Source organism: Pteropus medius, unplaced genomic scaffold, assembly GCF_902729225.1.
Source record: "Pteropus medius unplaced genomic scaffold, Ma_sr-lr_union100, whole genome shotgun sequence".
Classification (NCBI taxonomy): Eukaryota; Metazoa; Chordata; class Mammalia; order Chiroptera; family Pteropodidae; genus Pteropus; species Pteropus medius.
The window spans coordinates 24,875,042-24,890,499 of NW_024354875.1; the positions used below are offsets into that span (position 1 = coordinate 24,875,042).

General features: G+C 32.4%; 1 protein-coding gene across 2 annotated transcripts in view; it reads right to left on the bottom strand.

Moving 5' to 3' along the window:
- The window catches only part of FAP (fibroblast activation protein alpha), a 67,066-nt gene that overhangs the window by 43,538 nt on the left and 8,070 nt on the right, over window positions 1-15,458 (bottom strand). The window contains exons 3-9 of one of the 2 annotated variants that reach the window (XM_039855356.1): window positions 10,284-10,382; window positions 9,251-9,345; window positions 8,368-8,442; window positions 6,866-6,918; window positions 3,355-3,427; window positions 2,554-2,674; window positions 1,496-1,650 (exon numbers count right to left, since the gene is read on the bottom strand). In XM_039855356.1, the coding sequence (XP_039711290.1) occupies window positions 1,496-1,650; window positions 2,554-2,674; window positions 3,355-3,427; window positions 6,866-6,918; window positions 8,368-8,442; window positions 9,251-9,345; window positions 10,284-10,382 (671 nt within the window). Of the gene's footprint in view, window positions 1-1,495; window positions 1,651-2,553; window positions 2,675-3,354; window positions 3,428-6,865; window positions 6,919-8,367; window positions 8,443-9,250; window positions 9,346-9,440; window positions 9,606-10,283; window positions 10,383-15,458 lie in introns of those variants that run through there. The other variant, XM_039855357.1, reaches the window with a different exon arrangement.

The following is a 15,458-nucleotide window of genomic DNA, read 5'->3' on the forward strand; positions in this document are numbered from 1 at the left end:
CCAAATTAAGAAATTTTCACCTCCAAATAAAGGTCCATGGAATTTGCACTTTTCTTATTTTGTGTTTTCTGTGCTATTTTATGCTCTAAATTTTGCATGACCGTATCATTCACACCCAGACAGCTTCTAAAATTTCTCTGTTATTTTACCACAGAAAAAGAGAATTTTATAATTGTTAAATAATTTAAATTCACAAAGTTTAGATAAGTAGTCTTAAATGACTTATACTGTTTAGATTTATCAAAGGAATTGTCCAGGCTCTCCTCTGGCCTCCCTATTTCACTCAAGGTTTAGCTGACTTCTTGCTTCCACAGAAGCCTCTCAGTCCAATGTCAGATGATTCAGCAACTTCAGCCTTCAAAGAAACATGAGAATTGGGTCCTAACTTCTCTGTCAGTGTCAATTACTTCTCAGTTCCGGGTTTCTTCATCTCTTCCTGTTCCCTTACATCCTTCTAAATATCCAAGTCTTTTTACATCTTGAGTCCCAAGGATCACCCCTCTCACTTCCAAACGTCTCCAGCTTTCAAGACTTTAGACAGAGCCCTTAAGGGGTCTCCTACTAAACGCTCATCTCCTATCCGTTGACTATTCTCAAGTGACTTTAAGCATATATTTTAGGCTATATGGACTATTTCTTTCACTATGGCTACTTCAGCACACTTCAGAATCCATTTGTGTCTATGCACATCCACCACATCTTTGTCACATAGAAACACACTGATCCATGCATGACAATGTTCCTCTTAGCAAGTAAAAATAACGAAGATGAAAAGAGGATGAGCTGCCTTCTAAAATCACTTTCATTCCTTGTACAAGAGGATAATTTATGTTTTGATACCCTTTCATATTTCTTGTCTAAATTAAATTAGGATACAATGCTTCACTGTGAACTGGCTATTGTCTAACTGTACATAAACATCTCTTCTCTTCAGACATGGGAGTGAATGAGAAGTATGCACACTAATAATTCTAGAATATTAATGTAAAGCACTTTGGGCTCACACCCTGTCTAATTCATTCAAAAAAAGAACTAGGCTCACAAACTTAAGCTACCTTATATATCCAGAAAAGACCATAACTCATGCCTGCTTCTACCTGACAGGAACATAAAGTCCACATTTGTATTTCCCATTCTAGTTTGCATTTACATGAGAATTCAAGAGGGAATTGCAAAACAGAACTTTACCCTGAATTTGGAGCATGAAATATGAGAAAATTAAAATTAAGTTAAGCTTGTTTTTCCTCCATGATCTAGACCATATGTTTTTCAAAGATTCTGCAATGGATTTAGCAAAGACTATTTCATCCAGCACAACCAGATGTCCAAAGCAACAGATGTCCATATAAATAATAGAGCACAGTACAATGTTTGCTTTACAATGCACAAGGATAAGAAGCTCTCCAAACTTGTTGATCCCACCTCTATTCATGGTATTGGTTGCTCATTTTGACACCAGGGAAATAGAAGCATCTGCTAAAAATAGTCAACATACCTTTGGGTATGGAATATTTATTGTCCTAGGATATTGCTCATCACCATAATAAGAATAGGCAATAACTGGTATCTCTGTATCATTAAACTCTGCATATGCCAAAAATTTTCCATTAGGAGACCACCAGAGAGCATATTTTGCAGCAAGCATTTCCTCTGAAAAATAAATATTAGCATATTAGTTACAATTACAGCTTACTCTTAAAATCACTATGAAGGTTTCAGAATACATTGTATATATCCATGTATTGACTGAAGTAATTTATTTAATGTGGATGTGACATGTCATACTTTGGTTATTAGCAGATAAATAATCTGGTTTTTAGAGGAATAGTTTAACCTTATATCCCCTTATCAAAGATCAATTAGTCTCCTTAGTTATTAACATTAATCAGAAATGTAATTTTTAAAATAAATAATAAACATATCAACAATAATTAATTTTTCCTTTTGGGGCAGCTTTTGGTTTTTATAGTCACCTAAAATAGCCAAAATAAAAGCTGTAATTATACTAGAGAGTGACATAAACATTGAAAGTTGACTTTCTCTCCTGTGAATATTAAAAAAAAAAAAAAAAAAACAGTTTAGTTGTATATTTTTTAATGAAGGAAAAGACCAGAAAAACTTTTAAAGTTCAGTTAAGTCCTGGATCTGACATGACCTAGAAAGAGAACAAAATACCCAAGAGTATAAAAAACTGAGAGTATTCTCCCCCCAAATCATTCTGATAGTTGTTTGGTTTTGGAAAAAAGGATTTATTTCTCAAGAGAAAACAACCCTGAGAAAATGTGCTAACATAGCATCTAAGGATCATATACTTTTTGGAATAAAAACTATCATTACCATTTTATAATGTTCGAAAAATAAATTCTACCGGTCTGATAACAAAATTTTGTTCTTTCAGGACATGTATATCCTGTTTGTAACCTGGATAACAGCTTTCAGAAATGCCACCATCTATCTCAGTAGCATACCACTTATTTAAATAAGATTAAATGTATGTAATTATTTTCATTTAAAAGCCTAAAACTGCAGCAGTAGAATAAGAATACAGCTTACCTTCATAAACCCAGTCGGGGATTCCATTAAATATTTTATTTTCTCTTCCATTATATGTTACTTGAAAAGGTGGGTCTTCTGGTCTTTGTTTCAAATAGACATTGTTTTGATAGACATATGCCTAGAAGTAGTGGTAAGCTACTTAATAAGGAGAAATTCCATAAGAAATACAATGAACTGTATATTTGTGTTAATTATTCACCTAATACCTTTAAAAAGAGGGGTAATCCAGATACAAAAGACTCACAACTAAAATATCATTTTAGTAGGTCAAAAAAACCCAACCAACTCACATTAACATCTATTACAATTTTTAAAATCTACATCAAATAAAGAATAAAGCCTATAATTTTATTAGTTGTTTTATCACCCCCCCAAAATAATTATGTGTATTGACAGAAAGTCAAATAAATCTTTAAATATTAATAGCTAACCAGATCTAATCTTTATTTAGAGTCTTTAAATAAGAGCTTGGACAAAATTTCATGTTGTCTGAAGCTAGTCTGGGAAACTTGTGAAAACCATATTTTTCTTAAGCTTTCTGGCACAACGCATTCTGGCTGAGTATAAGGATAAAGTTTCTGACTGCGATATTTAAAGAAGTCTATCCATGAGCATGAGATTTTGCGGAATTCTCAGATGGATTTCAATTTATCAAAACTCTTTTTGTTTTTAACCACTAAAATAGTGATAAAAATTTTGTTTTGTTTTGTTTTAAGCAGGGAAATTTAACAAAGGCCAAAATCAAATGGCTCCTCTTTTATTTAAATGATTAAACACTTCCATAATTTAAACACTTACTAATTTACTCCCAACAGGTGACCAGCATATATACTGAATTGAGTGAGGGAGTTCATTTTTTCTTACAAACTCTCTAGAAGAAAAGAAAGACAGAAAGAAAAGAATAGATAAACCTTAATATTCAATGTGGGAAAAAAAACCTCTGCATAAACAGAAAACAATAAACAATAAAAATGAAAGGTTATCCTCTCTGCTTCTTCAAACCTAAAGGAAGAAGGTATCTACTTGGAGCTGGAAACATGGGGTAGTAGTTGCAATTATTCGCTAGTTACTTAAAGGTCATTTAACTTCTCTGGGTCTCTGACCTTTAGAGTGTGGTGAATGGATTAAAGATTTAGAGACTGAGAAAGTGGAAATATCTCTAGAAATCATCCAATGCAACTCCCTCATTTTATAGAAAATGATATGGCCGAAAATCATATTGGTAGTTCTTGGCAGACCTCTAATTAAACTCAAACCTTTAACTCTCAAGACTGTAAAATTTGTACACATCAGGCTGAGATGGTTGCTGAAGTACCTTCCAGCTCTGAAATTCTATAATGGTGCTGAAGTTTAATATGCACTCTTCCACATTTTCATTCACAGCCCCCATCTCTGTGAATGCATATGCATTTCAAATTTTTGAAAGTAAGATGCCATTTGACAATCTCCCCAGGGATCTGACTTGAAATCAGAAACGAAAAGGAACATCTGATCTCACGCTAAACTGAAAAACAGATCGTATATTGGGCAATAAGCCTTAAGCTTGCAAAGTCCTCCACCCATGGGGAAATTCCAAATATCCTGTTGGTCAAGAATCTCACTTTGATCCTTGGAGTAACCCTGCAAATATTCAATTGACTGGCTTGCACTGTAGAGATTTATAGTTCTTCAGTAAGAATGTGTTCAGATTTTTATGTGTTAAAGAGTCATAGGATGCCATGTTTGAATTTTGATTATCTTCTTGAAGATTGTATTAATGGTTTCATCAGGAATGCATCTGTGGAGACAAAAACAAGACACGCTTCCAAGGTGTAATGTGAGGAGCTTGAAGATTCTCTGGTCTCCTCTTCCAAAAAAATATCTCAAACTTGGAGCTAACATATGCCTGACATATCTATTTTTTTCCATAGTTTTAAAGTCTGGACGCCTGTGAAGACTTGTAACACACATCACCTTGATTTAACTTATTGGGTCATGGAGCATGAGGCCTAATGAATAGTGAAGGAGCATGGTACTGCACGGATTAGGTTTGATTGGACGGTGATGCCCCTTAGGGAAGAAGACCATTGGTGCTGTAATGGGAATCTCGACTGCCAGAGGGCAGTTTATGAACACTCAGCCCCTAGAAGGTGCGGAACATATTGAAAGACATAGGTTCAAGGGCACAGGCAAAGAAATGATCCAAATAGGAGATATTCTTCACTTATTTTTTAATGTTGTTTCAAATCAGTGTTCATGTTACCTTTGACACTGTAACATTGTCTTACATTTCCATATGTTGTGGGATCACCTATGCAATCATGTAGACAGTACCAAGCTGAAAATCTCAGCACACAGTTAGTCTCTTGATGACTGGCAAGATAATAATGTATGAGACAAAGTGAAGGAATCTGCTTTACAAAGGTTGTCAATTCTTCAGTATTCCTTCCCTTGCTTCAAATCAGAACTATCTTCATTTTTATAGACTCTTTAGAGGCACGCAAAAGACGTGAAGTTAATTGTATCTAATCTTGTCTTGAACCTCACAAATTTGTCATCCCTCACTTCCTAAATTATCATATATTTACCTGACCAGTCCTCCAAAAAAACAATCTGGCAACTTAATAGTTGTAAAGAAAACAACAACAGCAACAGCAGTGGTTTGAATAAATTCACTGCACAAAAGCTAAATATTTAAAATGATACCATGCCACAAAACTTCTACAAACCATAATTAAAATAGTAATATTGCCACATTCTTCTGGAATGCTGTTTAATTTGGTGAACCTCAACATAGTTGGACTTGGAGAATTTAAATATGATTAAAAGAAAAATAAAATAATTATAGCCTTAAGGAATGTACTGAAAGAGAAAGGTTTCCACTTCACTACTAAGTGTTTCTTTAGAGTAGAGTCGACACCTTGATTTCACTGGTATCCGCCTATATATGCATTTCACATAGTAAGTACTCAATAAATATTCCCCGATTTTGGTGACAAAGTGGATACAGAGAAGAGAAAGACTCAGAGTGCATTAAGTAAATTTAGATTCTACTTTATGTACTTTATGTACTATTTCTTAATTTGACAGTTTAAGGAAATCCGAGTTATTCTTTTCTGAACATTTAAAAGGAGACAGATTTTCTAAATTCTTGTGCTTTTGCTAGACAAAAGAGGAAATAGAACATAAGATTTTTCAATACCTCTTCAAGACATATAATTATTTTTCCCTTTTATATAACAACAAATCGGATAGCATATTAAGATGAGTAACTAGACCCATTTTTGTCCATTATTAGTCAGAGTGTTAAGTGCAAATCTGATCATGTTATTTCCCATTTAAAACCCTTCAATACTCCCTATTGTCATCAGAACAAAATCTAAACTCTTTTTAATGGTTTCCTCATTATTATTTGGCCCATGCTTCCTGGCCTCAACTCTTTCCCAACCTTACTTACACCACCTCCAACTAGTCCACATGCCCTTCTCCGATTTCAACTCAAGTGACCTACTTTGAGTTTCCTAAAAAACTCCAGGCTTTCTGTTCCCTTTGTGCTTTTAGATGAAATTCCCTTTGCCAGGAATTTTTTCTCAGTCCTTAGCCTACCTATTCATTCGTTTAATTTTTTCTTTTAAATTGTAAATATTTCAAATACATATAAAGATAAATAAAATAATAGATAACAACTTATCTACCATCCAAATTTAAGAGATATTAACATTTTGCTATTTTAAAAACAATTAATTTAGAATCAACTAGTGGAGTATATGTTCACATGCAACTAATGCCGCATCTCCCTCCCTTCTGCTTCCTTCCAATGAAGTAGCCCCTCTTCTAAAAATACTGCATCATTCCTGTACATGTTTTTGTACTTTTACTATGCTTGTTTATTTTCATAAATGGTATATTTATAATTTGGTGTTCAAACTTTGGGGAGGAAAAGCTATATTGTGTATAAAAGTGCAAAATATTAACCAAATAAAAAGAGGTGAATATTACATAAAAATATTTCCTTGCATTTCTTATTTTATGAGTGCACATATATTGTAAAGAAGTAAGAAACTAAGGTTAGTAACAAGACAATACAGTATTCACTTCAAATCTGAGTTTAGAATGAAAAAGTCTTCGTATTAAAGTTAAGCAGTATTACAGCATAGGGAATGCAGTTAGCATTAATATGATGGTTATAGATGGAGGGCCAGGGGAGGGAGGGAGCAGATGAGGGGATCGTTTTATGAACTATACAGATGTCTAACCAATGTACTGTATACTTGAAACTAATTTAAATTTTAAAAAGTTAAGCAGTTAATAAATAGACATAAAGTTTTACCCATTCGTAAGGTCATAGATGTGATATGTTGCTGTGTAAGAGAATCTCCAAAGCTGTCAGAAAAAAAAAAGAGGTAAAGACAAATTATGGTTTTTAAAAAGCTTATGTCAGTAATGCATAATCATTCAATTCAAGGTTCAGAATTATAAAAGGATTATTTTCAAAAGTCACTAGGAAGGACATGTTTCAATTCCTAATGAGTCTTCAGCTGAAAGAATTTTACTGTGGATTTTTGTGCTGTTTGTCCAAGTTCCAGAACTAATCTCAGCAGCGATTCAAACTCCACGCCACAAAATAACCACACTGAAAGATATTTCTTAACATAAATTTTTCTTTAACATGCTCTATCCCAAGAATTTTCTCTTTATACTTTACCTTGACCAATTTCCATGGCCCAGAGGGATTACCTGCACCTGAGTAATTCATTATCATGGTGCCCATTAAAATAGGTAAAAATAATTTCATTCAAGATAATAGTTTTATTGCAAAGTGTTTGCTTTTTTTTAAGTCGAGTATGGTTTTTTTTTTTTAAATAATAGATATTAAAAAAACAAATAGGAAAGATATAGCTTATAATTCCTCCTTAAAAAACTGCTCTTTTTCTCATAAGTATATTTATATTGTGGTTAGTGAATAATGCAAGTATTATTTTAGGTTTTAATTTTTAAAAGGGCTTTCAAACTCTTGGCAAACAAGTTCCAGGTAGAAACATGTCTTTATGGAGATTGCTGACTAAACAAGCATGGAGGGGCAAGACTGATTTTCCATTCTGAATTTTAAGCAAGTTTTGCATCTCAAGTAAGATACGAAAAATGACAGAACAAAAGGTTCTTGATCTAAAAGTAATTGTTAGATGTTTGAGAGTATATTCTTTTGCCCTTTTGTAAAATAAAATCATCTTGAAGATGTATACATACAAAAATAAGATGATTAACTTCTTATTTCAAGAAGGAGAAATTATGTAAGAGTAAATAGTCTAAAAAAGTAAAAATAAATTTTTAAAAAGAATAAATTGTCTGGTTTGGTGAGATTTTCCTACACTATGCTTTTGAAGACAAAGATTTAAACCTTGGTTTGCCATTGACTATATATTTTCCTGCTTAAGCTAGTGAGTTAAATAAGTTACATTATGATTTTTCCAATTTCAACAATAATAAATTTTTATGAGGTTAAATGTGAAAATTAACTAATGATTTATGATATTAAATAGCTTTAGAAATACAAGAATAATTCTCCCATTTCTGATGAATATCATGACCTCAAACAAAGTTTTTTCCCAAGAGGAAAGTAGTTTCTGCTACTTGATAATAACCAGACAAATACACTAAATTCCAAATTATTTGTATATGTTTCAGTTACGCTTTTTGGTCTCATCTAGAACCCACATTAACTTCTTGAATATTTAGAGATAAAGATAAACTCTTGATTCTCTTACATTTATAAACCAAACTGTGGATTAGTAGGAGATATAATCAGATATACCCAAATTAAATAGTAAATACCTTTGAATAATCACTTTCTAGATATGCAAATTGCCGGTCCGGTGATAAGCCATAATTTGAAGCATTCACACTTTTCTGAAATTATGAAGAAGTTAATCAGAATGCAGAAAACATAACAGAGGCATGTTAATTTGTAGTTCTAAAGGAATAGTATATCATGGATATACTACTACATATACATACTTTCAATGCATTTTAAAATTGTTTATGTAGTATCTACTGTATACAAAGATATTTACTAGACATTATGGGAGAAGGCTATGATAAAAAAGATATACTTTGTGATTTCAAGAAGCTTATGTTAAATTTGTAAATTGGCAACTTATATTACAAATTAGTTCTATAAAAAAGATAAATATAGCATTACTTAAGGAAGAAGTGATTGAATCTAAATAAAAGAGTCAAGGAGGATGGAGTAGTAGGTGCCTATATATCATAGCTACCATTTATTGAACATTTATTCTATGTTAAGCACTATCCTAAGCACTTACATGTGTTACTTCATTTAATTGTTATATTAATCCAAAGAGATATTATTATTTCTATTTAACACAAGAAACTAAGGCATAGTGAAGTTGCTGTAGTGTGCAACTTTAGTCAAGTTTCCATAACTAGTAAGTGACAGAGATAGAATTTGAACCTCAGTTTGCCTGACTATAACTTAGTTTTTATCTCATATTGTACTACTTCATAGAGGAAGAAAGATGCTAGGTAATTTACAGTAGGCAAAGATAATAGAAGAAAGAATTAAAGGAAAACTGTAGTGAGATGGAACTGAGAAGATAGATTGGGTCCGGATCAGTTGCCAAGTGTTTGGCCTATTTCTTGGTCAGCGAAGAGCTGGCAAAGTTTTTTGAGGAAGAATATGATATTGGATACATACCATAGTAGTATTACTCAAAATGGTATATGATTCTCCTGTTTCAATATTATAAAATATTATATTATTATCTGTAGATTGGTGAAGATATTCTTGTCCTTTAAACAAGAAAGAAAGCAAAACTTTAAATAATCTCCCTTAACAGGAAATACATTTATAACAAAGAGAAACATCTCTTATTTCACAGACTTACTTTGTTTTTCCTCTTCATCCACTATATATTGATTCGTCAGATTTAAAACAATAAGTTGATGGTGGAAGGAAGGAAAGGATCCTTTTTCCTACTTTCCACAAAAATGCCTTATTTGCTAGTAGCAGCTCTATTCCAACTAGTTCAGGTTGTTTAGGAATAAAATTGGGTTTTCGCTGTTACAAAAGGATAAACTAGTTTTAAACGATGTTTCTTTTGAAATAAAAATACATTTCATTTGGGTTGTGTTTGATTTAGTTTAAGCCTTTTTTATGAGCATTTTATTTTCTAAAGAGAAAAATGAAAACATTCAATTTTGTTTAGTAGCACTTTAGCAAACTGTAGCATCATAAACAATTTAGTTGCCTTTACCATTTGTTTGATTAGACTTATTTGACAACATCCTATTGTGAAAAACTATATGTAAATATCAATTTTTTATAGATCTTAAAGAATTTTTTGTTAGGGTGGCATTTTTCTATTTCTTTTATTATCCTGATTTACCATAGATTTCTTTTTTGGTAAGTCTCATGACCTCTCCTATACAAGTACTCATCTCCCATTTCGAAAAGTTGTATCATATGCTCTAACAAATGCAGTCTCAACTTTTACTTTTCTGCTAAACTTCATTTGACCTCACTACGATTGGGAAAATATAGTCTAAATGGTTCTGTCACAAGTTTTTCTGGCCACTTATCGAAATAATTGCTCTTCCCCCCGCCCCGCCCCCTTTTCCACTTATACAGCTTCTGTTACCATAGAGATGCATTGGCACTAAAAGCAAAAACAAACAAACAAAAAAGACATACATTTTAAAATTCAAACGTAAAATAATAATTCACCTACCTGAAATCCAGTAAGGAAAAAATGTTTTATAAAAAAATGTTCCATTTAAAATATCTTTCAGTGTGAGTGTTCTTGCTGTATTTCCTTCAGAGTTATGAACTTTGGAGGAGAAAAAAACAAATTATTACTAAAAAGATCACTAACTCAAGTAAATACTAAGACTCTCATCTATTCTTTCTCATATAATGAAAAGATCTGCCATTAGCAAAACACTTCACTCCTGTCGCAATAGTTATAAGTATTATCTTCTTTTTTATAGACAGGGTAACTGAGGCTTCCTGAGATAATTTGATTGCCTGGAAGGGAAAACTGGTGGGAAAATCTTGAGGAATGTGAAAGCCATAGAGAAGGACCATGCTGAGCAGTGGGCACGTTATTCTTCAGGCAGTGAAAAATTGTCAGAGATTTTTAAGAAGGAAAATGAAATGAGGCTCCAACAACTCTAAGGCTTACAAGACTGGGATCGCAGACCATGTGGATTTGACTAAATACCTAGCCTTTAAGCACATTACTGCATTTCCTCACATATGCTTGGCTAGGATTTCTACTGATTTATCAATGATGTGTTTTAACATCCCAGTTGGTCAGATGAGATCAGCCAGAATCATTACCTTCAGACATCTCAAGAGAGGCATTAATGAGTAGAGATAGCTGCTTATCTTGACTAAGGATTATTATAAACAAAAAGTGAACCAGATGAAAAGAAAACCACATCATCTAGACAAATAATCTTAGAAATTCCATGTTTTCCCTATGAAAGCGAACCTAATGTAGTTCATAAACTACAAGCAAATTTCACCTATATTTAAATTCTCCCAAACAACTGTGTTTTTCAAACATGACTATTCTCAGAACAAATTCGTTATAGAGCCCTGAAACAGATCTGCTATGTGGATAGTACAACAACCAACTTCCAATCCTCCTTCATGTCCATATTGTCATTCTCCATCTCTCTCACCTTTCCCCTTCTCCAGGCCGTCACTTATAGAACCAACGCTTTAAAAATGTCCTATACCTTGAATAGCATTTATGAATCTGGTATTCATCCATGTAAAAATAAAACTGTTGCAGATGAGAGCTTTACTCTACTGCTAAATACTTCCATAGCTTTTCATGACCCTTAAGATAAAGACCAAAAATGTTAGTCCAGACTATAGGCCCTAGCTGGTCTGGATGGCCTATTTCTCCAGCCCCTTCTTGCCTCTCTCTTATTACTTTCTAGACTCCAAACATGCTGGGCTTTCTGTTCCTCAAATGCTCATTTCTTTCTCTAGGGCTTCCACACTTCTTTTTACCCTCTCTCTTCTCATAATTTCTATTTAGCTGTTAGTACTCAATATAAGGGCCACTTCCTCAGGGAAGCCTTTCCAGACCAACCCCTCCACCCTGCCCTGTTTAGGTCTGGCTCCCTTGTTGTACATTATCACAGGCCATGTTCCTTTTTCTGAAAAAAGAACATTTGTCTTTGTTTGTAATCATTTATTTATTTGAGTGATTATTTTATTAATATTTCGCTATCTCCCACTGTATTATCAAAACAGTCACTGTAAGGCCAGAGACCATGTTTAGTTTAACTCACCATTACATCCCTAGTGTCTAGCACATAATAGGCATTTAATAAATACTTATTGAATAAGCAGATACATGGAATAAAGAATGGATAGATGAATGGGATTTGTGAACTCTTCCTTATAGGATGGGTCTACTACTAATTTCCTGTATGGCTTTGGTAAGTCAATCTCTGTCATCACAGCTTTTTCACCCTGTAATATAAAAAAATGGACTAGAAAATGCCAATAATATCTTCCAGTTCTACTACATTAGATTTTGAAACTTGAGACTCAACATATTCTATTAACCTTGTAGTTACATAAATGTACTGCCATGTGGTAAGAGCTGATTAACCAACTGGATAATAGCATCTTCTGATATTTTAACTCAATCACATTGATGTATATATGCTCCACACACTTGCTTAAGATCATGAATTATATTCTTAATTTATTAAAAATTATTCTGGTGGCTATAAGGACACAAGTGACTGGTGAACCCTTTTGCAACCAGTCATAATATGGTCATAGTATGGCTTTGTAACTCTAAATATTTAATAACATTAGGTTATTCTAGTTTTGAAAATGATCATCTTCTTGCATTCTCTTTGCATCATAAGTAAAGTTGTGCATGACATACAATGATAATGTAAGTTCTTCTATGTAATTAACTGGTCTTGTGCAAAACTCTAATTTTATAATTCCTAATCAATGAATAAAACACCATTTTACTATAATAGCATTAGAATAATTGCTAAGCATTTAATTCAATTTTATCTAACTTTTTAAAGAGCAAATGACAACCTATTTTTAAGGTAGTCAAGAGGAAATTCTAACTATTATTTGTGGTAAAAATTGTTTTCTTTTTGAGATACATTTAATTTGCGTCTACACAATCTTGAACATGTAGATTTAAAATTCAGTGAATCCCTTTATTGTGAATACAAAAAAGAAATTATTTTATTTTTTAAAAAAAAATTTTGATATTAAGTGGGTAAAAATATAACCTTAGTGATTTTTTTTGTTTATTAAATAATGCTTTGATTATGGCTAATGACATTTAATAATTTTTCCTATTTAAATATCCTTACATACGATTTTCCTTACTTGCAATTATGCTTGAGAAATTCATAGCTGAAATTAATCTCTATTTTTATATAAAGTTAAATTAAATGAGCTAATTTAAGTGAAACATTTAACTCTATGTTTGGCACATGATAAGCAGTCAATGCATGCCAGCTTTTGCTATTATCATAGCTTATCAGTATTCTTCAAATAAATATTTTTGATCAGTGTTTCCAAAACTATTTTGACCAATGAGATTTTTGGTTTTTGTTTTTGAATATCTAGTAAAATCACAGTCTGAGAAAAGCAGTGTCATATTAGGCTATTAGTATGTACAATTAATGTTTACTTTTATTCTTATTTAATGAAACATCAGTTGCGCTTGAAACATTTTGGTCATAGTATGGCTTTATAACTGAAATATCACAATTATAATCATATATTTAGTACTAATATCACACATATGGATAAATACAATTTATAAAAAACAAAAAATTGAAATTATTTTTAAATATCTAGGCCTACTAATTTTTCTTTCCTTATTATTAATAATCATGCTGATCCTTACCAGATTTCTCCAAAAAATTTCAAGGATTAGTTATTTACTCTTTTGGAACATCTAATGTAGAACACCCAAGAAAGTTACATGAGAGTATATTTCATATTACTTCCTAGTTAGTCATTTATTTTAAATGTGTTCATAGCAGCTATAAATGCCAATAATCTATACAGAGAACTCAGCATATGTCATATTATGACTCAAAATATCTATATAGGAATTTTATCATGTATTAATTGTACTACTAATTACCATGATGATAATAAGCTCCACCAGCACCCAAGAGGTAATGAGTGTATGTTCAGAAAACATATCCAGAGGAGCCAGCTATATTTATGTGGAAATAAATTTTACGCACTTATTTGGGATAAGTGATTACTCCTAACCTCACATGTGGTGCAGCCAGGGCTCAGAAGGTGTGCTATGCTGGAATCAATCTGGGCTCAGAGTGACACCAAATCAAATGGGAATACTTTAAATTAGGCATTCTTATCTGTCTGCTGAAAATGACCACATGTTCGTAAATGCAGTGGAGTAAAATGTCTGCTCTGAGATGTTGCATTAGGTTACTTATTCATAGTTATAAACATAAAGTTTACTTAGAATTTCTAATCCAAGCACTGGTTCTTTGTATACCTAGAAAGATTATAAACATAATAATGTTTCACTATACTATCACTGTTGATCCCTGTATCAGCCACCAGCAGAAATGACCTTCTCTTGGGTTCTATAAAAATGCCATTGGTTTATTGCTCTCTCAACATCTACCTCAGTTTATTGAAAATGAACCTTTTTTTTTTTGTCTCTATATTTATATGAATTGTATAAGGTAGGTCTTTATTCATAAGAGTAGAATCTGTGTTTGATTTTTCTCACTATTACATGCCCAGAAGCTAGGACAGTGCTTGGCATATAGTGTGAGCACAATAAATGTTTGTTGAATAAAATAATAAATCAACTTGACAGATTTTAATGTTCACTTATTTTTACTAATCTTTCCCCACAGATATACCTGCCCTTACTATCTACATTCCTGTCCATGTTGTAAATTTCATGTATATACTCTTCTACTTGGACATACCTTCATTTAAATATGTATCAAAATTTAGTCCTTGGAGTTATTTGGAGTGCTTGTTTAAAAAAAACAAATTCCTAGTCCTTATCTCAAACCTACTGATTCAGAATCTCTGGGGATAAGGCCTTGGTAGTTTTCATTTTTACCAGGCTCCCCAGGTGATTGTTCTGTAAAGAATCCAAATTTAGTGATTTCACTAAATCTACTCAGTTCATTGTACTCCTGTACCTATCACTGGCATCACTCCTTGTCTAAAAAATCCTGGTAGGTGGGTGGGGCTGGCAATCCATACCTCATGGACATAGACTCCCCACAAATAAGTGTTGATCATGGCCTTCAAGGAATATTAATGGTCTCTTTTAATGTTTATGCCCCAATTCAGTCCTCTTGCTCAATCTTTTGAGATTATATATGAATGGATTCTTCTTTAAGTACATTCCCTCTGCTGATCCTTGAAGAATGGAGAGTTATAGGACGGAGTCGATTTAAGTGTATTACAGGTGGTTACTAAAGAGGGAAGTCACTACTTAGTACTAATAATGCAAAGTGCAAGGTAAAAAAAAAAATCAATATAAAGTGCATCTCCATGGTATCATTTGCACTAAACATATTCCACTAATAATTATTGAATAAATAAATGGATTTTCATATGCCTTTTCAAGTAATGTTTTAAAATTAAAATATAATCTTTTGATTATTTTTGAAATTTAGTTTTGACATCTATAATTTTAAAATTCTAAATAATTGAGCAGAAGTAGAAATGAATTCAGAAAGCATATCTCTCTTCTATATATAACTGACACTTACTTGATTTATACTTAATTCCTGATAGTGCCCTTGTATTTAATTTGGACCAACTTTAGCACAGTTACTCATATACCACTTAAACACTCTAATTAAGTATACTTTAATTATTTGCATTTTCA